This window comes from Semicossyphus pulcher, unplaced genomic scaffold, assembly GCF_022749685.1.
Source record: "Semicossyphus pulcher isolate SPU_LCO1_2020_fin unplaced genomic scaffold, fSemPul1.0.p SCAF_22, whole genome shotgun sequence".
NCBI lineage: Eukaryota > Metazoa > Chordata > Actinopteri > Labriformes > Labridae > Semicossyphus > Semicossyphus pulcher.
The window spans coordinates 10234530-10259593 of NW_027211696.1; the positions used below are offsets into that span (position 1 = coordinate 10234530).

Sequence of the window (25064 nt, forward strand, 5' to 3'; positions counted from 1 at the left end):
ATTCTTAATGTTTGGCTAATATAAGTAAAATAAGTGCTGCGTAAACCATTAGACGTGTTTGTTTTTGTTGGATTATTGTAAAGACACTATTATCTAATACGGTATTAGATAAAAACATGTTTTCACTATCCTCGCCGTCTTTTATCTGATACATCTTACACTTTCTCCCCTGTCTGAACGCCCGTCTCTCCCCGCCCGTCTCTCCCCCTGTCTCCCTTAGCCCTACTCAATTTGACGCCATGCTAATTAGATTGCTATTGATTTCCAGAACAGTCCTGCTACCACAGACTTCTGAAATGTATACACCTTTTAATCTGTTCTGCCTCTCAGGCGTTGTGGCTTGGATGCCTGATAAAAATTGGATTGTATTTCCCTCCCCCTTTGCAACGGGATGCCATCTCAATGTCCTTGGGCCTGGTAGTGTTTGCGTGTCAGTGTGTGTGTGTGTGTATAATTGTTTGTCCGTCAATATGTGTGTTATTTTCAGGGGGCAGGGTCGAATGTGATTCGCTGTAGGAAGGATGGGAACTGGACGGGGTCGTTCCGCCTGTGCCCGCACAGCAAAGGCCAGTGTTCTTTACCTCAAAACCTCCATTATAGCCTACAGTACTCATGCAGGCGAGGACACGGCATAGGTAATTTACTGTTATACACTAACAACTCATATTACTTAAAGCTTTTGTTTAATGTGCTATTATTCTTCATTTTTCACATGACTCATTCTGGTTGTATTGTTTATGTTCTAAATGAAGCACACATTATCAGAATTTTTTCAAAATAAAAGCCTTTGACCTGGTTTGTGCATACTTTGATTTGTGTCGTTTCTCTCCTTGTCACACACACGCACAGGTGAGGAGTGTGAGCTGACGTGCAGAGAGAGCAACAACGACGTGGTCATCCTCCCCAGCAACATGACAGTAGAGAGCGTTCTCAAAGAGCACTGGAGGAACCCGCACAAAGTCAAGGTACGTTCCTACATGTGTGTGTGTGTGTCTCCATCTCTAAGCTCTGATAGAAGCACTTCACAAAGTTCCGCGAGGCACAACACCTCCGGCAAGGAATTTCACGTATAGCGTCGACATCCTGGCTCCATTACCCGCAACGCAAAATGCCAGGATGTGTCAGTGTTTAGTGCCCGATGGCATGCAAATGTTTGTCTTGGACGCCTGGCAACCCCTTCAAACATTTTGAATCCATTTTTAGTTCGGATGAAAACATGCTGCTGCCCTTTTGCAACCGTGTCCTCAATATGACACTTAAACTACCCTATTGGGGAAATAAAACCTGCAGGACATATTTTTGAATAAAGTGTTAACATACAAGTCATTTTTCCATTTTTATGTATCGTTTAACTCAACCCAAGTATATTTCTTAAAGCCCCTGGAAACCCAAGTCCACAATAGCCATCTAATTATGTAATGGATCTGGATGGATGGATCTAATGTACATATTCGTTAGCAACTAAAAAGTGTTACAACTTAGCTTCTTTCTGAAAACGAAATACTGTCTAATGTAATTTAGTGTGTTTATGTTTTAAAATGATTGCGTAATTTAGTCACACTAAAAAATTTGCACTGCCTGTGGGCAAAATATTGTCGGCCATCTTTGTTGAGCGTCTGATGCGGGTGCAGGTGTTTATTTTGGCTACTAGAGTTTAGCATGGGTCGTTATTAATCTATTTTCTGTGTTGGGAATTTGTCATAGTCAGAGGGAGTTTACTGCCATAATAATATGTTAGCTAGCTATCTTTAAAGCATTGCATCCATAGCTTTTAAAACAAATAGCATTAGCGCCAGTTAGCTAATGTCGTATGTGTATGCTAGCTGCTAAATATGATACAGATAGCAAAGCATTTTGGAACTCACAATTCAGTGACCACTTGAGATGAGTATTTGCAGATGGCAGGGCTTCTGCCTTCTCTGATTGGCCACGCCTCCCAAAGTCTTGAGAATGCATCTAAACAGCAAATTAGCTATTTTTGGACGAGGTTTTCTAATACTACATGTATCTATTTTCATTCTGATTTTCATGGATGCTAACTATGACTCTCAACTTTGGTACCATAAACTCACATTTAATATTTCAAAGGCCAATTTCTAGAGGCTTTAACCAGAAATAACCCAGAGTAAAAACCACTAAAAGCCCCTCAGGAATCATGGGACCACTGCAGCCAAGTTGTAAATCCTTATCAAATGCCTGGTCATCAGTAATCACAGTAATTTTCATAAATAAACCTATGACGCTCACTGGTTAATGACCTCATTTGATTTAGATACACCTCACAGCTACTGCCTGTACTGATTAAGTACTGTTTGCTTAAACCGGCAGAAAGCAAAACACAGAGGTTAGAGGTCATGTCGAGGGAGGTCATTAAATACCAAACTGTACACCTTGTCGCTCTGGGAGAACCCCCCCTCCCCATGGCGTCATTTGGGATTTTTTTATTATTTATGGGTGGGTTCAAGAAGTGGGGGCAGGACTATAGTGTGTGTGCAGTAGATAAAGTGTACCCGACTACACCTACTCTTCTAATTTTACTCTCCCCACTTAACCTGATTAATGTCAATGATGTGCAATTTGTTTTAAGTGTTTGTGTCAGCTTAATGCCCTCTGCAGCCCTTTCTGGAGAGTCAGAAAAAAGATCTTACTAAACAGCATCAAGTTTTGTAACTAAAGAGGGAGAGAAGAGAAGCCACGGCCGAGTAAAGGAACACAATGTATTTCTCGCTGTATTTTTTTCCCCCTACAACTCCTTTTGTTTTTGTTTCAGAGTCACACTGAGTCAGCAGCTTTTTGTGGTGGATGTCGGGAGAGAGGGGTGGCTCGGGCCACGTGGACATGAAATGATCTGTTTTTCATGGATTTGTGTAACTGATATTATTTGTGCTCAGTGGTAATTTGAGAGAGGGGGGCTATGCTATCGGGGGCAGTGGATAGCATAAGAGAAGTCAGAGAGGTGAGGGTGTTGGGGTGAGGTTTTCGGAGGGATGAGCATCTCAGACATGCAACGGATGAGTTTTTGCTGGTCGTGAGCAATTCAGCGTGTCATGTTTTATACTGTGCTACTACTGTCAGCTCGTAGATCCCAAATAGATTTAATCCTGAGTTCTTGTGTGGATATACTTAATACAATTTCATCACAAACATGACCATGCACACAAATAAGTGACCCTGACTCCTAATATCCCGATTACCATATCCACAAGGCCATTTTCCTCTACTGTACGCTCAGTGTGGAAATGCAAATGTTGTTATAATGTTCTTCTGCTGGATTACAGATTTACAAATCATATTAACAGGGGGAACATTAAAAATCATTGTCATATCACTGCTTCACAATATAATAGCGACGCAAAAGCTAATTCAGCTAGCTTACATTACCATTAGCTAGCTAACATTACCTTCAGCTAGGAATTATGCCTTTCCTGTGGTGTGGTGTAACACAATCAGTTGGTACTTTAAGCTAGGATGATGTTGAATGCCAACATTAGCAACAATAACAACTGCAATCACATATTTTGTTTTATCTAATATCAGTATCATCAATGTTTATTTTCCCAACAGCGAATCACAACAGCGAAAGTTAGTTTTGAAAAAATTTGTTAGCTAACAGTAATGTAAGCTAATGTAGGATTAGATGGTAATGTTAGCTAGGAAGTGGTTGAATGCTAACCTTTGCTGTTGTCTATAAGTTGTCGCATAAGCCCCGCCTCTGACATGACAAATAGCCAATCATAGTTTAGGATTTTGGGGTGGCACTTGGGGTGGCCAATCAGATTTCAAGGGGGGCCCAGGCCACTCATGGCTACCCCTCTGGATCCGCCCCTGTTGCCAGCTAGCTAAATGTAATAATGCTTGTCGGACAGTACACTTGCCGTTACAGAACTTTCAAAATCCTTTATGTTTCGCCTTGAGAGGTTTCCAGTTTAAATCTAGCAGCATTAAAAGAGAAAACAAACAGAAATGCAATACATAGCCCAACCCAAGGGCTAAACTAAGTTCATAACCATGTAGCTAAGATATGACTAAGATACAAGAATTACCCAAGGCTGTCACGAAATAGTAAAACACGGGGGAGGTTGTTGTGGAAAAAGAAATCAATCATGACAGTGGCCAGCAGTTGTAGTAGTGAGAGTAGCAATGGTAACATTCTTCTAAACTCCCCTCTTGGTTAGGAAGCTTCATATGGCATCGAAAAGAGAATTCATGTCCCCAAATGTACTTTCCAGTTCTACTTTGCTGAGTTCAGGGTATATGTTTCCCCCCTTTATAAGTGATGTTGATTTATTACCTTTAAACTAGTTGTATTTCGGTTCTTAGTGTGACCCACTTAGAATTCTCTCCTGCTCCCCTACCTCTTCTTCTTTCTGTCCCTCTATCTCTAACAATCCTGCGCCCTCCAGCACCCTCCTCCCCCTTTATCAGCAAAATTACCCTGTCGGGCTTGCTGCGGAATTAGTCATTTTCTACATGACATGACCTCGTCTGTGGTGGCGCTGAGATAGGGATCTATTTTTATGTGGTATCAGCGCCCCGGGGAGGCCTGAGAGGGTGAGGATCCTATACGTAGTGAGGGGTGAGGCCAGGCCACAATCATGGATTATCATGATTTACGGCCTTGCTGAGAGAGGAGAGAAAAAAAAAAGAGTGAGAGAGGGAGAAAGTGAGAGGGGGGGAGAGAAGGAGTTTCTGGATGACATCATCATAGCAGAGCATGGGAAAAAATGGAATAAAAGTACAGTGTTTGCCAAAAGTTTCACCTCTACAGCAAAATGTGCTTCTAACACATGCTACAAAACACACGTGTACACAGTCAGACGGTCTGCACGCAGGTAATCGATACTACATACATCACCAAAGTACAGGCCTATTGAATTATGTTTTTGGAAGCTTTTTATTAAAACAAATTGACAAGATTGAGATCCTTAAAAAGCCAACGGTCGGCGGTTGAATAGGTCTGCCATAGTAGAACAGTTCCTCCTGCATCTCTTGGCTCTCCTCCGCTGCTATTTTGTTCTCTCTCTCCACCTCCAACCCCCCCATCTTTGTTTTTTGCATTGATTTGCTGACAGCGCTGAAATGAAAAATACCTTAGTTTGCAGCAACAAAAGAGAAGCATGTCAACTTTGGGAGATATTAGGACACAGGGGGTCCAAGAAATGGACCAACTGAGGTCAGCCAGTCCTCTGCTGCATGTGGATTGCTTTTCTTCATGCACGCTACTATCCAAGTCTGCGGGAAACAAAACCCCTCAAAGTGGACCCATGTACAACTGCCCCTTAGCGTTAAGTCACGCATGCCTATCCAAAGTATGCATGAACCCACACTATATTACATAAATCCATCTGTGCATGCAGGTACACAATCTATGCAGAGCGCTGCTCCTTCTCCCTTGAGCAAAAATGTTGCATTTCAATGAAGACCGCAGTGGGGGAACAGGATGGGATTCCTCACATTCTGCAAAGATATTTGAGAACATGCTCCTATTCACTTCTATGTCTCTATCTCTCTCTCTCTCTCGCCCTCCTGGGGGCAAGACTTAGTAATGAAAATAACACAATTTTGATCACATTATATCTGGTCCGAATCAACTTGTTCAGCTTCTTTCTGAGGGGGAAAAGGTCGACGTAATTCAAAGAAAGATTTACAATGAAAGCCTTTACATAACCTGATTTGTTTCACTGTATTTATGTTTCTTTGTGGCCACAATATGCCCAGCGACTTTAGTATGGGTTAAAGGTATGTGGCCTGAAACGCAGGCAAAAAGCAGTATTACTTTTTAATTAATTACACCTTTTGTCTTGTCTTTTAGAGTATAGTCTGTACAATGGGACTGAAGTGGTATCCGCACCCAGAGTTGCTCCACTGCATCAAAGGATGTGAGGTAAGAGTTTGACCTGAATTGTCTTTTTTTTGTTGTTGAGTAATAGTCTCATCAATCATACCAGACTTTAATCCTTAAATCCGTCGACCTTTCTTAATCCCAAGCCAAACAGAGTGGTAAGAAGTTTGCCTCGTATAAATATGTTCACATTTAAGTGCATATGCTCTTAGTGGGTATGCCCCACTTTTACGGTTATACAAACTTTATTTTTTTGAAACAATGTGAGATGATAAAAAATCAACACCCTCACACAAAGAAACAACAACAGATGAATCTCAGGCTTGCTAACTTTCAAATGTAGCATGGGCTTCCATCCTGCATGGGCGAGAACAACGTGCAGGCCAAGCTGCTCTGTAGGCAAAGTCAGAATATTTTGATTTATTAGCCTAAACATACTTCCAGGTAGGGCCAAGATCAGTGCAGGGTTTTTTTTTCTTTACAAGCTTGCAGATGTCTGGGTGAATTTAACAGAATGTTTTTTCTCTGGTACCTGTCAGGCAACCATCTGCACATGGGGCGCAGGTGGTTGTTAGCATTTGTAAGTGGGTTAACAATGCTGTTGCTACATGGGTATCTGCTATCAGACCGCTGACACTTACAGCATTAACCTGCTCTAATCCGATGTGATTATATTTCCTCTTACAATAATCTATATTCATATATCTGTCGACTAAAAATGGTGCATAAGGATTTCACTTCACTTCGGGGAAGGATGACATCATCCACCCAGTTTAGGCCAGTTGGATAACCTGATTGGTAACCCAAGAGGAGTGGGTGGAGCCAACCTAATAAATCACCTTATTGGAGTGTTTTGTGCCGTGAATAGTTTATGGTGTCCTCGGTTTGATTTACGGGTCAGGCCCTCTCAGGGCTTAAAAAGTCACGTTGAAAGATGAGGGAAATTTAATGTATCTGATTAATCAGCAAATTTAAACCAGAGACCTCTGAAAGGCCCTGAAATGCTTTAAAGGAAACCACCATGAGCAAAAGGTGCTTGACTTGCTTTTTTTTTCTAATTAACATGCTTTCTTTGTGTTTTAGCCATTCATGGGAGACAACTACTGTGATTCGGTCAACAACAGAGCCTTCTGTAACTACGATGGAGGAGACTGCTGCCAATCCACTGTCAAGACCAAGAAGGTTAGTGGCATGCCTCACCTTTCAGCTGCAGCAGGACAGTTTGATTTGGGAAGCTATGGAGGGCCTGGATTGTTTACAGAAGGTGGTTATGATTTTTAATGCAACAAATAATATTTCTACACAAAAAGCATATTCAATTATCCGGGGTATAAAGTTAAAATGCAAGCTACTTCGTGTACAATACAGTACATGAAGAATGAACAATTAAATGTTAAGTTAACCCTAACCCCAACAACCACAAATATTACAATCAACATCAAACTAACCACAAAAAACATCTGTGGAAACAAAATACCTCAGCTGTGATCAAAGACTGCCGAAGCGCTGGCTGGAGTTGGATATGATAAAGCAACATTGGCTCATGTTGCGATAAAACAGCGAAACACAACTGCTGCTATCTAGCAGCTGCTTGCCACCTGTGGCTAACGTTAGCACATGAAAGAAGTAGCTTACTTTGAGCTCACAAAACGTACTTTGACTATCAATACAGCTCCTTCAGATAGTCCTCTTCTTCATTCTCCTGATAGTCCTAATAACCCCCACTTTTTTCCTCGCAATGTTCTCTACCTTCTTAGCATTTACACAGCTCCTGCTAGCTAGCAGCTGCCTGCCAGTTGTATTGTTAGCATATTAAGAAGTAGCTTACTATAAGCTCACAACACTTACTTTTAATACAGCTCCGTCAGATATTCCTTTTCATTCTCCGTAGTCCTAATAACCCTGCAGTTTTTGCATCACACTGTTCTCTACCACGTTAGCATTTAGCTTTATCCTTGCTCGACATCATCCCCTTTCCTCTCTTGTAAATCAATGCAAATAAGCTAATTAGCTTTAACACAATAGAACCCACGAGCATGTTGCATTTCTCCAAATAAATTCAGTAATATTTTGGCTGTTATCTCACAAGTTATTACACTCGCAGTGACACAGTCCAGACACTATGACGCGAACTGACCACTCAAATCGCACAATCTCAGCAAAGTTTAATGGTCATCATTACTTACACAACTAGAATGTTCTTATATGATTAAAAGAAACAATAATAGTTTAGTTTTTTTTATACTTAAATGCCTGTTTGGCGTCTCTCAATCATCACAAAACCATAAGGGGAGTTTGGGGGGTAGGGTCAGCCTTTTTCAGAGGGAGCTGAGGAACCTCCTAGCCCCTCCTTCTGGCCGCTGTTGCCCTTTAGGGATGATATTGGATTTGGCCCTGGCCACACTGATCAACAGTCAATGTTTGTTCCCTAACTCTGGAGTCACACATAGCTTAGGAATAAATCCCACCTCCCACATGTGAGCATTTTTCCATTTCCCTGTTCCTAACCCACTTGGACTTCCTTGCTTTCCCCCTGCGTTACATCAAGTTCAGTTTGCATGTTGCAGCTATCACGCTTTGACGTTTTTTAAATGATCATTTCTACCTACGCAAAAGGTAAGTGTAATAGAAACCACAACTGAATATACTCGAAGAATGCTGGATTTCGCCTCCTGGAACATCTCTAAACAGATTCTTCTTTGCTTTGCGTTCAGTCCAACCTGAGATTACTGGTAGACAGATTACTGATTCCACATCCAAGAGAGTGGGAGTTCATAGACTTTATCAATAGTCTTTGTTTCTCTGTGGTATTCAGGTTCCTAATGTGTAAAACATCTATATTTGTAATTGTGTTTAACACTATCCAAAATGTATAATCATATAAAAGGTAGTTATTTCATAGAGTTAAGTCATGTCCATAACAATATAATTAAATTGCTCATTTTCTGAGTATCTTTTTTATCTGTCAGCACTCCATCAGCCGAGTTGTAACTCAGCATTAAGCTGAGCGTGACAAAAAGTTCCATCATCCTTATGGTAGTAGCTCTCTTAATTCAGGGAGGTACTCTGTCTGGCTCGTTCCAGCCAGCTGCTGGCAAGGGATCCGATTGGAAGTGTATCGTAGCTTCTGTGCTGCAGCATCTGCTTCTCTGGCCTGGCCTGTTTCTGTGAATCTGGCGAGGGACTTTAGTTGTACTCCTGGCATATCCATCTGTACGTCTGGCTGGATTTATATTGCAGTCTATGTGTCTCACTGGCTGTGTCGGTGCGTCTGACTGGAGAGACTCTTCATTTCCCCTTTTGGGAGAAAAGGACACTCAAAAGATTTCTTTTGTCATCTTCCAAGGTGCAATCAAAGTGCTTGTGATTGCTTCTGTCCACCTTGACTCGATTTTTCAGGCACGTTTTGGATTTTTTGTTAACGGAAAGAAATTATCAGATGTCTTTTTCAGAATTTAAGTATATTTTTGGTCCTTATTTAAAACCATTGTCGGTAAAAGAAGACCTTCTCCAAAGGAGCAAGGTCTTCAAACAGCAACTCTTAGCCGTAGAGGCCAACGATCTTCATACATTTAAAGGTACTGTGCTATGTGACCTTGAAGATACATAACTGAACTGTGGCTAGAAAGAGGTCAAGAGGTCCATGATTTCAGGTTCCTCAGATGGAAGGTTTTTGTATCCTAAGTTCAAAAGAAGCAGGAAAGTGGGTGAGCAGCCTGCTGGGAAGTGACCTCTCTCCTGAAGTGGTTTTGCTGCTGTTGATTGACGCTATCTCATCTTTACATCTTCTGGCCCCACTCCAGGGCAGGGGCTCAGCCAGAGCTTGCGTAACTCACTTTTACTGACAGAACCCAATGAGAGGATAGAGTCCATTAAATGACTGCTGCAACAAGGGGTTGAGCTGGCCGAGAGCAAGGCAGGCCGTGGGTTTGTTAGAGTTTAGATGTGTTGCATTATTCATCAAAGTGAGGCACGGCCAGTTAAACCGAACATGTTATATTTGGGTATAAAGTAAGAAATTCTTTTTCACCTTTTGATCCCAAAAAGGGTTACAGTAAAGTATCAACAAGTATTAGACTATATGTTTGACTGTGATAATATGTGAAAAAGTTGTCAGTGTTAGTTCTCCATGTAGATGATGGACTTGTTTCCAAACAGCCAGTGTAACTGCGTCCTTTTCAACCACAGACTTTGATCATCCTGTGAAAGTCTCCTTCTCATCTAAAGCCTGGATTCCACAGGATCCGTTTCCGCCGCGTTCCTTGTGCGCCGCGACCTCCAGAGTTGATCGCGCCCACTCTAGTCAATGCTCGTGTTTCCACAGCACGCGCAGCGTTCCGTCTCCGACGCGTCCCAGAAGCGTCTCTCCACTCTGCTCCACTAAAAATGCGTGGCGAGTCTATTTGAGGCCGCTTCAAGCACGCGTCAAGCTGAACGGAGCAGATCGTTCCAAACAGGAAGTCAGACACGAAAACAGCATAGAGCATCCAGCTATTTCAAAATAAAACACCATGTACAGACTCTCGTTTTTATATCCTGTTACCATGCATCATATCACCGTGTACTCACCCATTGTAGAAGCACAAAAATCACGGACTGATATCCAAATGAGCAGATAATCAACCTCGGAGGTGCAAACTGAACTGTTGCTTGTGTGTTGCTCTGTTTAACATTGCTGTTATTGCGTGATTTTGCAATTCATGCGCGATTATGAAGTTCTCCCGCGATCTTGTCGTCTCGCGAATCTAGCTGCTTGGGCCTTGCGCCTACTGTGGGCTAGGGGTGCACGCCGTCTGACGGACCAGAACCGCAGCGCACACGGAACGCGGCGGACACGGATCATTTGGGATCAAGGCTTAACTCACAAAAAATCACACCTGCCAAGAGCAGGGTCATAGTGCAACGCTAACTTCAGTTTGGGGCGTTACATAGCTAATTAGCTGGTCAGCTGTCGCACATTAAACAACAAACCTGCAAATATCACTTCAGTCTGTGATAGTCCCTGCTATGCTCGTTACTATTTAATCCAATGGCTTACACAAACATTTCGGCCTATAGCTCGTAAGCTACAGTACAATTTTGTTAACTTTTTATCTGCTGGAGCTCAGCCTGCAAGCTGCTGTCAATCAAACAAACAGGGACACGCCCCTCCAATGGATGAGAGGCAAAGGAGTTTATCCTAACGCTTTTTTCCCCCTACCTTTTAATAGTTGACAGATCGTTTAAAAAGCTTTTACATTATTTTTGACTGCACTGACAGATGACTGAATGTGATTACAGTTGGACTTTAATCCTTGTTGAAAACTCTGGCCCGGGTTAACTGCTGCTGCAGTTCCATTGCCAAGGATGCTACATGCCGATGGTTGAAAGTAGTGTCTGCAAAACAGGTGTTAGCAGTTCTCTGGAATAATAACCACAGGCAAATAGAGGATCAAATTACCTACTTGGTACTGACTTCTGTCGGAGATTGATTGGGTGCAAAGAAGTTCTCTTCCAACTGCTGAAAAATGGTTTCTACAGTATGATACAGTAAGTGCATTACCTGGGCTCAAGAAAAGTCCAGACTGCCGGTCCAAATTCTACTTAAAGGCATTTCTCCTTGGCATTGTTTGAAGAAAATAGTCTGGCTGGTGTTTTTCACTGGTAGGTCCCCTGGAAACTAATCGGAAAGATACGAAAAAATTGCTCTGAAATAACCAATCATAACTTGATTTATCGGCTGCCAGAAGCGAGGGATGAGGAGGGTTACTCTGGGTGAGAAACACAAAGGAAACACTAAGGAATGAAGCTGATATGGGAAACTGATATGGGAACAGAGGAAAGCCAGATGTTTGATATAATCCCCGGCGCTTGTTAGTTTGCGAGGCCATTACTTAATTGATGTTGCTCGCTTGCATACACATGTTTCTTATTGCTTTAAACATACCTCATTTGCATGAAACTCAAATTAACCTGAATTTCCGTTTAAAATAATCATCCAGACAGCTTCATCCTGTTGTTTCATTACTTCACTTTGTCTCGTCCACATTTAAATCTCTACTGTATCTATTATGGTTTTAGTACATGCGTTTTGATAGGCGTTTAGAGTTGTTTATCCCTCTTGGGCAAAGCTTTTCCTCATAGCCATCCCTATTTGATCATCTCAGTCAAAACAGAAACAGGCAATTTTTGCACCTGATTCTGATTTCCTGAAAAACCGAACACATGCGTGGCAGACGACCAAGGCCGGAGTCGCATAAAAACCTCAAGACTCAAAACAAAATGACACAATATATGACAGACGGAATCTGTAACTCATTTATGACAGTCCCTTCCTCAGAGCTGCTGAATAACACACTCGCTGGGTGACAAAGACAGGCCGTGTTGTCCTCTTAAGCGGGAAATCGATGTTCTTCTCCAGACCACAAGTGAAGGCTTTGTCCCAATTTGTTTTAATTGTTCCTGAACACACAATTTGTTGTTACAGATTCTTTTGTCTGTTTCACAGTCGAGGTTATTTGGTGTCAACAAAGATCCTTCTGGATTTATTTCCTGGTCCTGGCATTTATCTTGTGATACTCTGTTAATTACAACTATTGTTGAAACATCTTAACCACTAATTGATCCTGATAAGATTCGTCTGTTAGGATTTCTCTGCGCTCTCTACGTCATTGGCTCATTGGTAGTTGTTAAAAACATACCATGGTGGTACAGTGGTTAGCGCTGTCGCCTCACAGCTAGAAGGTTCCTGGTTCCAATCCCAGTTTGTTCCCGTCTCTCGCCCAATGAGAGCTTGGAGAGGCTCCGGCCCCCCCGCGACCCTGAACAGGATAATTCATGAGCCCCCTGGTGACAATGAACATCGATCAATCAATCAAATCTTATTTGCATAGCGCCAAATCATAACCAAAGTGATCTCGGGACACTTAACAAAAACTACTCACTTACTCTTTGTTATTTATGTTACATGGTCCCTGTAGCTTATTCCACTTACCCACATCCTGCTAATGTAGATATGCTCCTGTGCAATTTCTTCATGTCCATCCGATACACTATGACGCCCCATATACAGAGGCAGGTTCGACTCCCGCCGTCGGTGCCCCCGTGTATGAAAAAACATGAGTGCCCTCATGGATGCCCCTGTTGTAGATGAAATATGATAAAGTGCCCTCTGGGTGCCCTTCCAGTGGGTGAATGACACATTTTGGAAAATGAGTTGGCCTCCACACACTCCTCTGAGACATGTTCTCATGGTATGCCTCTATAGTAAAAAATGTCCACGTTTTTCTTGTGCATCACAACTTTCTGCGCTCTGGTGTCCCATGGCATACAGTGGGTGCCCCCTTTTTTTTGCCCCTACCCCTCAAACAGCCTGAGCACGGCACTGTCATCCACCACTCTTTTTTTCTTTACTCTCCCATCAAAGGCAAAAATGGCACCAAAAACAACCCCAGTTGTTTTAGGAAATAATTGTTTTAAGAAATGAAAGGTGTGACCTTTTGTGACCTTTCTTTGAAGATTCATATTTTCAGGAGGCAAGAATGGGACGCTTCCCCAGACATGGCATTATATTATACAGAGAGGTTCTTTTATATTATTTATCCATCTTTAATGATTTAATGGGGTGGCCAAAATAATAGAAGCATCTTTCAATTCAGTAGCACCACAAACAATACTGTAACGCTGGGGATAAGTTAGTGTTTATGTTGCTGTCGTTTAACAGCTGTTTATCAAGGGAGGTGTCCACCGTAGTGGGTAATTGGTGGAGAAGTACTTCAGGGGGAGGGAAGAGGGAGTTGTTGTGATGAAGCTACGTCAAAGCAGGAGTTCTGGAGAAGAGCTAAGCTAGTTAGCCAACCTGTTTGTTTTGTTTTGTTTGCCCGGAGACACGTCAACCTCGGGTTAGCTGTTGCTGCGACAAGGAAATGAATCTGGGCTCTGTTGAGTTAGCATCGCCTCTTCCTCGTTCTTCCTTCATCCGTCTAGCTACCCCGCAATGCTACTGTATCAGCAATGACAATATAGTTGATTCAACACATCTGAAAAACTTCATGAAGGGAGGATTCTTTGCAGAACTTGTCATATTAGACTATTTGTTTAAGCTAGTTGTTACCCCCTGTAGTAAATCACATTGGACAACAACAGATGCCTCTCGGTGTCCCGACAGAAACACTACCGTGTCATCATTTCTTGGCCTTCCACAGCATCTTCTCATTCAGTCTCTCTCCTGCTCATTCACCGTCAGAAACCCATTCACAATTCTCACTGTCAGACTCCCTCATATTGTCTCTCTCACAAACACACGCACACACGAACAGACACGCCAGACACCAGTTGGCGTGGTGACTCAGTGGGGATCTGGCTCGGTGTTGCCGAGTGTCCCTAGCGTGTTGCGACACATTACATGAGACCAATGATATGACCTCTCCCATTCATCCACACGCACACCAAGCAGACCTTCTGTTTGTTCCCCTGCCAAAACCTTTTACATGTGCTGTTTCAGTGATCTTATATAACGAGGTAAAGGGATGAAATTTGTTGCAAAATTTCATAATAAAATACCTTTCCTCCTTCTCTACGTCACTTGTTTTTCCTCAGACCTTTAACCAAATGTTCGTCCCTCTATCATTCCTCCAAATCCACTGATGGAGGAGATACACTGGTGCAAACATCTGCTCACCCCTCCTTCGCAGGAGATGCTTAAGTAACTTCTTAACGCATGATTGTTTATTAAAGTGTTTCCAAACATCAAACACCATGCCTCTCAAATCTGAGAAATGATTCATCGGTTCAATATGAAGAAAATCATCATTTTTGGAATGCGATACAATTCCTTCCAGATACAACAATTGGGCAATGTCGACTCTTTCCCAACCAGCTTATTGTGGGAATTAGGCTATTATCAGTTATTAAAGTTTTCCAGATTCCTTCCGCTTCTCTTTATGCTTATCAACTCCGAGTTTAATCCTGATAAGAGCTGAATAACAGAGAAAAGGCAGCAATGGAACTCACTCTCACTTCCCTTTCCTGGCATGTGCCTTTCTCTCGTCTTTTATTTTGGTAGAGATTTGTGTATTAAAGAGTTCTGGATGACTTGCCGTGTATTATTCCACCCCAGGAGCTTTGAAGGTGCAAGGACTGGCTGCACGTAAGGTCACCACAGGATCTCCCCTTAATAGTTGCAAGCTGTTGGCTGGATTTGGAGAGGCAGGGAGGAGAGGAGGCGAGGGTGTAGAGTTTGCCTGTCTGAGGGTTGCCTGCGCGAGACCCCCCCCCCCCAACCCCCTAGCTCGGAAGGAATTCCTTTCTTGGATGCTGGAAGCAGAAGTGCGCAGAGGGCACCGATTATATAGTACTTGGCCTCTCTAAAACAACTTTTTCGCAATGTGCCTGTAGGTTTGTTTTTTTTTTGTCTGCGTTGGTGGTGGGGTCTTGGGTAAGTGCTGGGATCGCTCCCAGTCCCTCACCCCTGTTTACAAGTCTGGCTCAAGTATGCTCAGTACGTGACTCGCTATGCGTCACAATTTATGTTTGGGTCTCACTGATGGTCCGTGACAGCCACCATAACCACAGCTGACCACTCGACCTCGCCGTCTCCGTAGGTGATTTGTCAAAGGCCTTTCAAAATAAAATGGCAAGTGTCATACCCTTTCCATTTTTGGTTCTTACCACATTTACATACTTTTGGAGCTAGTACAATAAGATAGATGAAGATGGAATGGTGGGAACTATGTTGTTCCCTTTCATTATCTGGATGCTAAAGCAAAGCATTACACTTTAGGGTTATGGCAAAGATACCTTTGCTAACTTGACTTTATTTCCTGTAGCCACAGCTCCAGCTGGGCATTCAAAGGGACGGAAGGGCAGTTTCATGGCCCTGAGAGTTTCACACTTTCTTACTTTCCGTTTGTCGAGCCACTGCTATACAATCTTTAAATAAGCAGCAGCGTACTATAGCTTCCTTTATTCCCTACCTTCCTTAATGTGTTTGTGTGTAGGGAGTGAGAGGGGTGGAGGGTGAAAGGCGGGGGTAAACTCGTCTTAGTAGGAGGGAAAGGAAGGATAATGTAGAGGGAGGAGCAGGGCTTTTCTACACAGCTGAGCAAAGGTAGTTACACACCAGGGGGACAAACCCCCCACTGTTTTTAGGAGTTTTGGCTGTTTGCTGATGCTAAGTGCTTGCACTTCTTTTTGCCAAATTCTGTTATGTGTTTGTTTGCTCTTAAGTTGCTGTTTCCCCTTCTTAATCTTATCCATTAAAGCTACTTCTTCTTGCTCAGCTTTCTTTCTGTCTTAAATTCAAGTTTAGTCTTCCAAGACTAGCAACATTAGTTGTAGAAGTTAGTCAAAGCCATAGACTGTTTAAATAATGGATGTGGCCTTCGTAAAATCACCCTTTTTTTTGGAGTCCGAAGTTACCATATTTGGACGAGAGGGCGGCACCAGTGGGTGGTTAGCAAACATCAAGGTATCAAAGCTATATAGTCTAGCTGGCAAATTAGCCAGTTAGCTTCCATGTTTTCCACAGTATGAGATTGTCATTGTGGTTGTAGCTAGCAAGAGTTGTAAAGACTAAAGAAGCCAGGAGAGCACATGAATTGAAGGGGACTTGCCACTCGAGGTTCAGTTCAGTGACAGAATTAGCTGAGGTTACCTGTCCTCCTGTCAATCAAAGCCCTTAATACAATATCACTTCAAGCCCTTATTTCATTTAAATTGGTTAAATTAAATATTTATATATACATTTATTTATATACTGTTTCTGTAAAGTTATAGACTTTAATATGGGACCTGATGGGATTTGACTCTCTTTTGGGCCCAGCCTCAAGTGGCCACTCGAGGAACTGCAGTTTTTGGAACTTTCGGGATTACTTCATTCCTCAGCTCTTAAATTGCTGTTGGTCGATGCCCTGCTTTTTGTTGTCCTTATATTTATTTATTTGCTTTTTAGGGAGGCGTGTTGTTGTACATGCCCTAAATCTTGCGACAGAGATTATTTCATTTTAGATGGATAGCATATATTTGTTCATTTAAAAACCATCCTCAGAAAAACTACTCCCTTAAATGTTTCTGAATATCTTTTGAAGATTTATAAATTGTTGCTAGTTGTAACTTTTACCGGCTAATGAACTGTGTGTTATGCATCAACAGGTCAGCCAGTTCCCCTTTCCCCCTGGCCTGTGCCCCCTTACACACCTTCCCTTTTAGCAGAGACTGACACGCACATACTGCACACACAGAAATGAGAGGAACTCTGTGTTATTTTGACCTGTTCCTGAGATGGTAGGATGGGGCTCTGACAAGGTCTGCGTTCTTCAGAAGGGCTTTCATGTTGCTGTTAGTGGGTGTCCTCCCCCAGCCCTCCTCCAGCCCCGGGACACGGGGCAGCATGAGGGCCCCCAGGCCCACAAGGCCAGCCAATCCCATTTCCCAGCCACCCTGCGAGAACCTCAAGTCAGGGCCAGATGTGGCAGCTGGCCCAGCCACCCTTGAGGTCAAGGTCAAAGGAAACCATGTCAAATTTGCCACCCACCATCATTTTCTAGATAGAGAGATAAACAGAAGTGGCCTTGGAGGAGAGGTGAGGTGTAGAGGGAGTAGAGGTGTAGTGGGAATGTGAGAGAGGAGTAATAAAGCCAGATAAAGTAGGGAAGAGACTCCAGAGGAGACAAGGTGAAAGTGTGAAACTAAGAGATAGTGTAATTAAACTGAGAAAGGGTCAGCTGGGAGCGACGCGCACCGTGTTCTTGTCTTCAAAATGCCAGATGAAACACTGCTCATTTGGCTTGACAGCTGTTTCTGAAGTGTGTCCGGCCCTGGGCTTGTAAAGTCGTCACATGCAGGCCTCATTTTCTCAGAGGAGTCCGGGCACTGCCCACCTGGCCCTCACATTAGGAAACCCCCCCACACAAACAACTTATTTTATACCCCATTTCAAAGGGGAGCCTGCGTCACAGCTCCTCAGTGACTAGCATGCTCCCCCATGTCATTGCACAGATCTGCTGTCTACAAAATGACTGACTCTCAGAAACTACTGGAGGTGTTTCCTGTGTGTTACATTTACCACCAACCATAACATTTTACACCATGACTTCACACTCATGGCCTAAACTAAATGTGACTAGTTTAACCATGTACTTTTGGACAAACTGAAGGAATGTGGTTTTATCATATGTTTTTTAATCTTTAAAACTATTGAAAAATAATACATATTTAATGTTGTAATGTTACATTTTTTTTTAACAACAAAGCAATCTGTAGTACTTTTAGCTGCCTTGTTGAAAGATGCTGTCCAAAAAAATCTTTTCTTCTTATCTTATCGTGTTGTATCTTATGGTATAGTATCTTATCTTATGTTATCGTATCGTTACGCTTTGTATCATATTGTATCTTGACTTATCTGTTCTTCTTGTCTCATTTTATATTAACTTATTGTATTGTATCATATGATATAGTATCTTATCATGTGTTATCATATGATATAGTATCTTATGTATATTATGTTATCTTATCGTATTTTTTCATTTCTTTTAGTTTTGTATCGTACCGTATCGTACTGTACCATGTCATATTGTAGCCTATCGCACCATACCGTACCGTATCATATTGTGTTATATCGCATCGCAATGTACCTTATCATATCATACTGTATTGTACCATACCGTACTGTACCGTACAGTATTGTATCGTTTCGTACCGTACCGTATTGCACCATATCGCACTGTATCATATCGTTTCTTACCGCTTCGTACCGTACCGTATTGCACCGTATTGCACTGTATCGTATCGTTTATTACCGTACCGTATTGCACCGTATCTCACTGTATCGTATAATTTCTTACCATATTGTATCGTACAGTACAGCACAGCACCGTACTGTATCGTATCGTACTGTATGGTATGGTATGGTATTGTATTGAACCACGTTTTCTTCTTGTCTTATCTTATGTTGACTTACCTTATCGTATTGTATCGTATGTATTGGTATCTTATCTTATATTATATTATCTTTTCATATTATGTATTGTTTCGTATGGTCTTGAATCATATCTTGACTCATCTTCTCTTCTGGTCTCATCTTATCTTATGTATTGTATAATATCATATCGTATCTTACTGAATGTTATATTATCTTCCCTTATCATTGTATTGTTACGTATTGTTCCATATTGTATTGTATCTCTTTTCACCGCATCGCTTATCTTATCCGATCCTGTCTTAATTTCTTACAAAATACCACTTTCCCCTTTACTTTCTGTCTGGAAGATTTATTAGGCTAAAAGACTTGTTTGATAATGTTCTGTTCTTGTAGTGGAAAACACAACAACCTTCAGTCGAATTGGAATGTTAATCTAGTAAAAAATCTATGAGTAAAAGGAACTGCTCCTTTTAAGAAAATTGTTTTTGTTTTTTTGAAAATCTCTAAAAAGCAAAAACAATTAGCTTTAGTGTTTAGCGACCTTTTATATCTCACAATGAGGTTTCCATTAACATTTGGCATACCAAGATGAATTTGGATTTACGCGGAACTCGGGAAGTGAGTCAGCTTCAAAGTCCCAGCCTGTGATATTGATGATGTGCAGTACAATGGACACTATTGTTATGAATGCTTCTTTTAGTGGATGGAAAATTCTCATTTTCTTTCTCATTCTTTGCTAATGCACTTAGTAATTACCTGACCAACCCTCCCAGTTGGTATGAGCTCATAATGCAATTAGGTTGATGCCATTACAGTAGTATTCTGTGTAATTAAACAGCAGCTACTCCATATTCAGATAATAGCTCCGTAATCCACCCCTGGAGACAACTCCTTGAACTAATGGTTGTCTTTGGCATGAGGCGAGCTATAAACTTAGTATCTATGTTGGTAACGGAGGTCAGTATTGTTGTTGCATTCACAATGAGTACAGAGATCCATTGTGCAACCAAGGCAACACCAATCAGCCCTGACAGAAAGAAGTGACACCATCCTTAACCCCCCTGCAGATTGATCTGATAAGCCACCAGGACACAAATGCAGACATGCCCTTGGTCTGATGCCTGCCTTCCATGATTTGGACCACATGTGTTCCTTGTTTAGCCTGGAGAAGGGGGACACATTTTGTGTACCCAAGCAGCTGAAGCCGGCCCCCCGAGAGGCAAGCCAGCTAGGCAGCAGCAGCTGGTGTCGGTGACGCATTGCCAACGCTATCTAGTGACGTCAAACGCCACGGGCAATGGCCACCGATCTTCCGGTTCTATTTTCACCCTGACATCAGACATGTCAAAGTGTCAGATATTCTAAGACATTGATATGTTGTACAAAAAAAAAAAGGATACTGTGTGGCATTATGTCAGAGATGTATAGCATGGCAATTGTCACCTCTAATTGGCTGGCAGATGTCCATTGTTTTGTTGTTACTGCACCCCTCTGACACAACTTTTTTTTTCTTCGGTTGTTGTCAATTGATGCAACAATGTGGAGGCTTCAGGGTCTAACAGTTGAGCTCTGAGTCTAGGTACACATTGTACCCAGAGTTTTTGTACCCATTACAAATTGGCTTAATGAAAACCACCCCAATTTAATTTCAAGCCTGTTTGATATTAGCAAAAATCTGGTCTACATCATCTATGAGGAAAGTTAGCCAGCGTGTGTGTGTGTGTGTGTGTGTGTGTGTGTGTGTGTGTGTGCAACTGAAAAAGGAGAAATTGGGAAATCCAGGTGATGTGCACGTCTGCTAGAAGCATTATGTAATGGCAAATATAGTTACACAGCAAGATAAAACGGCTATGTTAACATATAAAATTAAAACAATTGTTAACTTGAATGAAATTGACGCAACGATTTGAGCAGTTTGCATCATTGATTACACATCTCCTAGGGTGTTACTTAACTGTTTACTAGCGTACACTTGTAAAGTACATTTTAATGGTGTCCCAATCACATCCAATAAAAATTTGAAAACAACTGAACAAGTCATATCAGCAAGCGCCAAAAACGCAGTGCAAGTGCAATCATTATGACGGAGTTAAATGATGAATTAACTTTATTATAGAGCTGGATTGGTGGATGGCTCAACCAAAATGTTGGAATATAAAAAGAGTGAGTGCTGTTTATTACCCATTTCCAACTGTGAGTCAATATGGCTTATTTAAATCCACAATCTAATCCGAACTACCCAAGTTTATTATAATAACTATAAAAAAGGATCACCTAACCTTAACCATGAACTTACCTTGGCAACCCATGGTCGTCGAGGATCATGAAATGATTTAATTTTCAAATGACGATGTCTTCCTGTTGAGCTGACGTGTGACTTTCTTAGAGACCAACTCCAGTCATGTTTTAAGACAATATAAAATGCTCTGCTCAAATAAAAAAATTGTGTCCGATATGTTTTTTCTGCAAGATACGTTTTTAATTTCCAACCGCCCCCTCCGTCGTGAAAACAAAACACGTCTCTGCCATCGTTTAGTAGCAAATTGTTGAAACTTAGCTAGCTTGAAATGTAGTAATAAGTAGTAGTAACGTCAATGTTAGTAGTCAGTAGTGAGTTTGCAAAAATGACCACGACGGTTACAGCTGGCTCGCGCAGCGCTTAAGTGGTTGCCATAGGTTGCACATAATGATATGCGTAGCGTCAACCCGTCCATTAACGGGGTTGGCTCCTCAGGTTTGTGACGTCATAAACCTGCCAATCTGAAAACGTGTTGTTCAGCCTGTCCTTGGTACACTGCAGTTTAAAAGCAGACAGGCCCAGCCATGGAGATGACTTGTAGCACATGAAAAACACCACATGGAGATGTTTACAAGGTTAAACACTGGATTTTCACTGGAGGGGGTCTTTAAGGCCGTTGACTAACATCATTTGTATATATTTCCTACTAATTCAGGGTGGTGTATTTGGTGTTTTTGACAACTTTGATTCTTGACTGGTTGATCACCATTGGTGAGGGTTGAAGCCAATGAGCCATTGGGTTAAACACTTTTAGACAACTCTTTCTTAATGTATCTTATTCTCTCCCACCCAGGTGATTCCATTCCCCATGTCCTGCGACATCCGGGATGAGTGCTCCTGTCGGGATCCCAACGCCATAGAGAACAGAAAGGATGACCACGTCCACTCCCTGGGGTGACCAACCTGAGCAGGGACCTCTGTTCAACGTCCCAGGACCCTCGCATCAACACAACACAGCCAGAGCGGCCGAGGCTGACCCCCTCCTCCTCCTCCTTCATCCTCCTCTCGGCCTCCAATTTCCTGCACATGCTGCTTAACAGGCATACCTCTCCATCCATACTGCAACCCCAACCAGCTGAAATACGTCCGCCTCCACATCACAGGAAGACCCTAGAATAGAGGCCGGGACTCATGAGACTCCACAGAAACCTTCATTTCTCAGCTTAAAGGAAAGTAACCCTGCAATATCATCATTAAAAAAACAACATATATAGCAAGGAGAAAAAAAAAACACGAAAAAGACTTTTTTTTTTTTCAAAGAATAAGAAAACAAACAAACAAAAAACAAAAACATAACCAAGCCTAGGTAGCATGCCTTTTGTTCAGTTTTGTGCTGGCTTCAGTGTCTATTTTAGTGACCTTGCTCTACAATCACGTGATTGAACCAAAGGTAAATCAAAATGTGCAAAGTGGGGGATTGTGTTGATGTTGGCTCCGGTTTCTGCAAACATGAAGGAAAACATTCGTTAAAGGCAACGCCCAGACACTTTGAAGGCATGTTAAACGCTTTTACCGAGGGGCTAGAAGTTTGCGCTTACATCGTTCCTGGTTTCAAACTGGTCACAAAAAATTCTGTTTCTCTACATCCTTTTCAGTAAAGTGTGTTTCTTTGAAGGCACATCAGAGGTTATTCCGAGCTTGGTGGGGAATGAGACGGCCATATTGTTAAGTTTCAAGCCACAGATTCAACACAAAAGCCAAATTAAAATGCACAAACACACAAAAAGTCAACGAAAACCAATTTTCTACTTACGGCAAAATCCTGAATGCGTAACGAAAACATTTTCAGCATGGCTTCTGCTACTGTGTTTGCTGCTACTCGCCATCTTCACACCATAATAGGGTTCGACAGCGTTGTCTGCCTTGCTGCTTACAGTACCTCTTTATAGCATTCATTCACACTCGCATGTTAGTCCATAATCCTTTCAGAGAATACATGTTGATGCACTAAGAACTTTAAAAAACCCAGAACCTCACTCGTCATTCCCGTTTTAACCTACCTGCCCGAGGAAAACGCTACATACATTGACCACGACTTAAAGAATGTCATCGATAACACCTCACCTCGGGTCGGGGTCGATTTTAGTTTCAGTTTGAACTCCTCCCTCACGGCGCGCGATACGAACGTTGTTACCTCAAGCGCTGATTCAAAAACGTTTAAACTGAATATAAAATGATCCCTGCCCTGCTCAGAATGTAGTCAATGCTTGTCAGGAGTCTGTGGCTTTTTTTTTGTTTTGGGGGGAGGGGGATTGCACAGTTCTGCAGAGCACAGTCACAAAAGAGTACAGGAATCAAAGGGCTGGATATAGGCCTTGGCTAGAAAGGCGGAAGGAGACCACATCACGTCCGCTGGCAACAACATTGTACATGAAAATGACATTTGGATGTATGTTAACACAGCATTTGCAGTCGCGATATAATCAAAGGCCCCTGAGAGTCTCTGCCGGCTCTATCTCAGTAATTAATTCCTCTGTAGTAAAAAGTGCACTTGGTCGTTCCAACGTGCACTTTTTCAGTATTGCAAACTCGGGTGTCCGTCCCCACCAATGAACCTTTTTAGATTATACGGCTGCTATAATAGCTTTGTATTTTGTTACTCTTCATTCCACACACACATACACTAGTTTTCTCTCATGCACATTGAATAATGAAGGCTGCTTGGCGTGTTGGTCCAAATTTTTTTTGCTGCTCTTACTCGGCTGCACCTCATAGTCGTGGCAACAATCAGCATGATTATGTCTTTTTCATTTCACTTTGGGCCAATGGCACAGTCCCTCTGACTCATATTAGGCTGCTATAGCATTCCAGATCATTCTCATCAACCTTTGTACTCAAGAGGCTGGACAAGTGGCAATGTAAGACCAATTTCATGTCGTTTTAGTGAAAGACTAAGACGATACAACCTGCAGAGAAAGTGTGAAGGTATTATTTTCCATCTATTACAAAAAAATATCATGTAAATATTATTCTATGTTCTTTACGGACAGGAGCGTTGAATTTTTTTTTTGTTTTCATGTATTTTTTTGTTTTTTACAAAATGTCATATTTAATCAGTGTTTGTATTATTGACCTCAGTTACTGCACTTTTTAGTTTCCATGTAAGAAGAAAAAGTATATCTTTCAAAAAAAAAATGTTTAGAAGCTGCTATTGTCCGAATGGTGATCTGAAACAAACTGTATGATATTCGGTCCTTTGACTCCCTGTGTTGCTATTAGCTTTCCTGTCGTTCGTTTTATTTGTATCTGGCCGTACTTACTCCTCTCCGACCTGAACTGGCTTTTGCTTTCCATGTAATCAATGATGTAGAGAGGTATTGTCACGATGAACCATCCATCCATACAGGCCCCAAAGCCCCCCCCAAACACCACCCATTCTGTTTCTCAATCAATCAATTTTATTTATATGGCGCCAAACCACAACAAAAGTTATCCAATGACACTTTAAATATAGAGCTGGTCTAGACTCCAGTCTTTTTGTAATATTATTGACAGATCCGACACAAATCCACCAATCTGGAAACCATGTGTTTAAACCCAACTCACTGGTGGACCGCCATTTGCCAGGACAATATATTTAGGGCAATATATTTTGAAACAGCAGATTTGTTTCTATTTCGTTTTGCGTTGATGTCCATGTTCGACATCGTGTTAGCTTATGTACGTACATTTTGAAGGCGAAACCAAGAGATGTCAAAGTGGAAGGAAAAGCCGAAATGAAGGAACTCTTTGTAACGCATTTAACACTTTATGTGACTACATATATTTAGCCCTGGTTAAAAGAAACACACTTGTATTATGTTATCAAAATATATGTAATATTAGTCCTCCAGACACTGCTGCTTTACGTAGAACTGTTTCCAGTGGGGAGATCTGCAATCACTTCACTATGCTGATGACATGCAGTACTGTGGTTCATCGTCCACCATTGAGGTCACTGGAAAGCCATTCTAGATGTTTGAATGGATGGAGCCAGAATCTCTTTGGATCTTTCCATTCAGTCCGAGTTAAACATGACCGATTAC

The 25064-nt window shown here is 41.9% G+C and overlaps 1 protein-coding gene across 1 annotated transcript in view; it reads left to right on the plus strand.

Annotated features, from left to right (window-relative positions):
• Window positions 1-22902, plus strand: part of pappaa (pregnancy-associated plasma protein A, pappalysin 1a) — a 92768-nt gene extending 69866 nt beyond the window's left edge. The window contains exons 18-22 of the mRNA XM_069673515.1: window positions 488-635; window positions 850-965; window positions 5813-5884; window positions 6926-7024; window positions 21833-22902. Of these exons, the coding sequence (XP_069529616.1) occupies window positions 488-635; window positions 850-965; window positions 5813-5884; window positions 6926-7024; window positions 21833-21937 (540 nt within the window). The 3' untranslated portion in view covers window positions 21938-22902. The remainder of the gene's footprint in view (window positions 1-487; window positions 636-849; window positions 966-5812; window positions 5885-6925; window positions 7025-21832) is intronic.
• Window positions 22903-25064: the final 2162 nt, after the last annotated feature.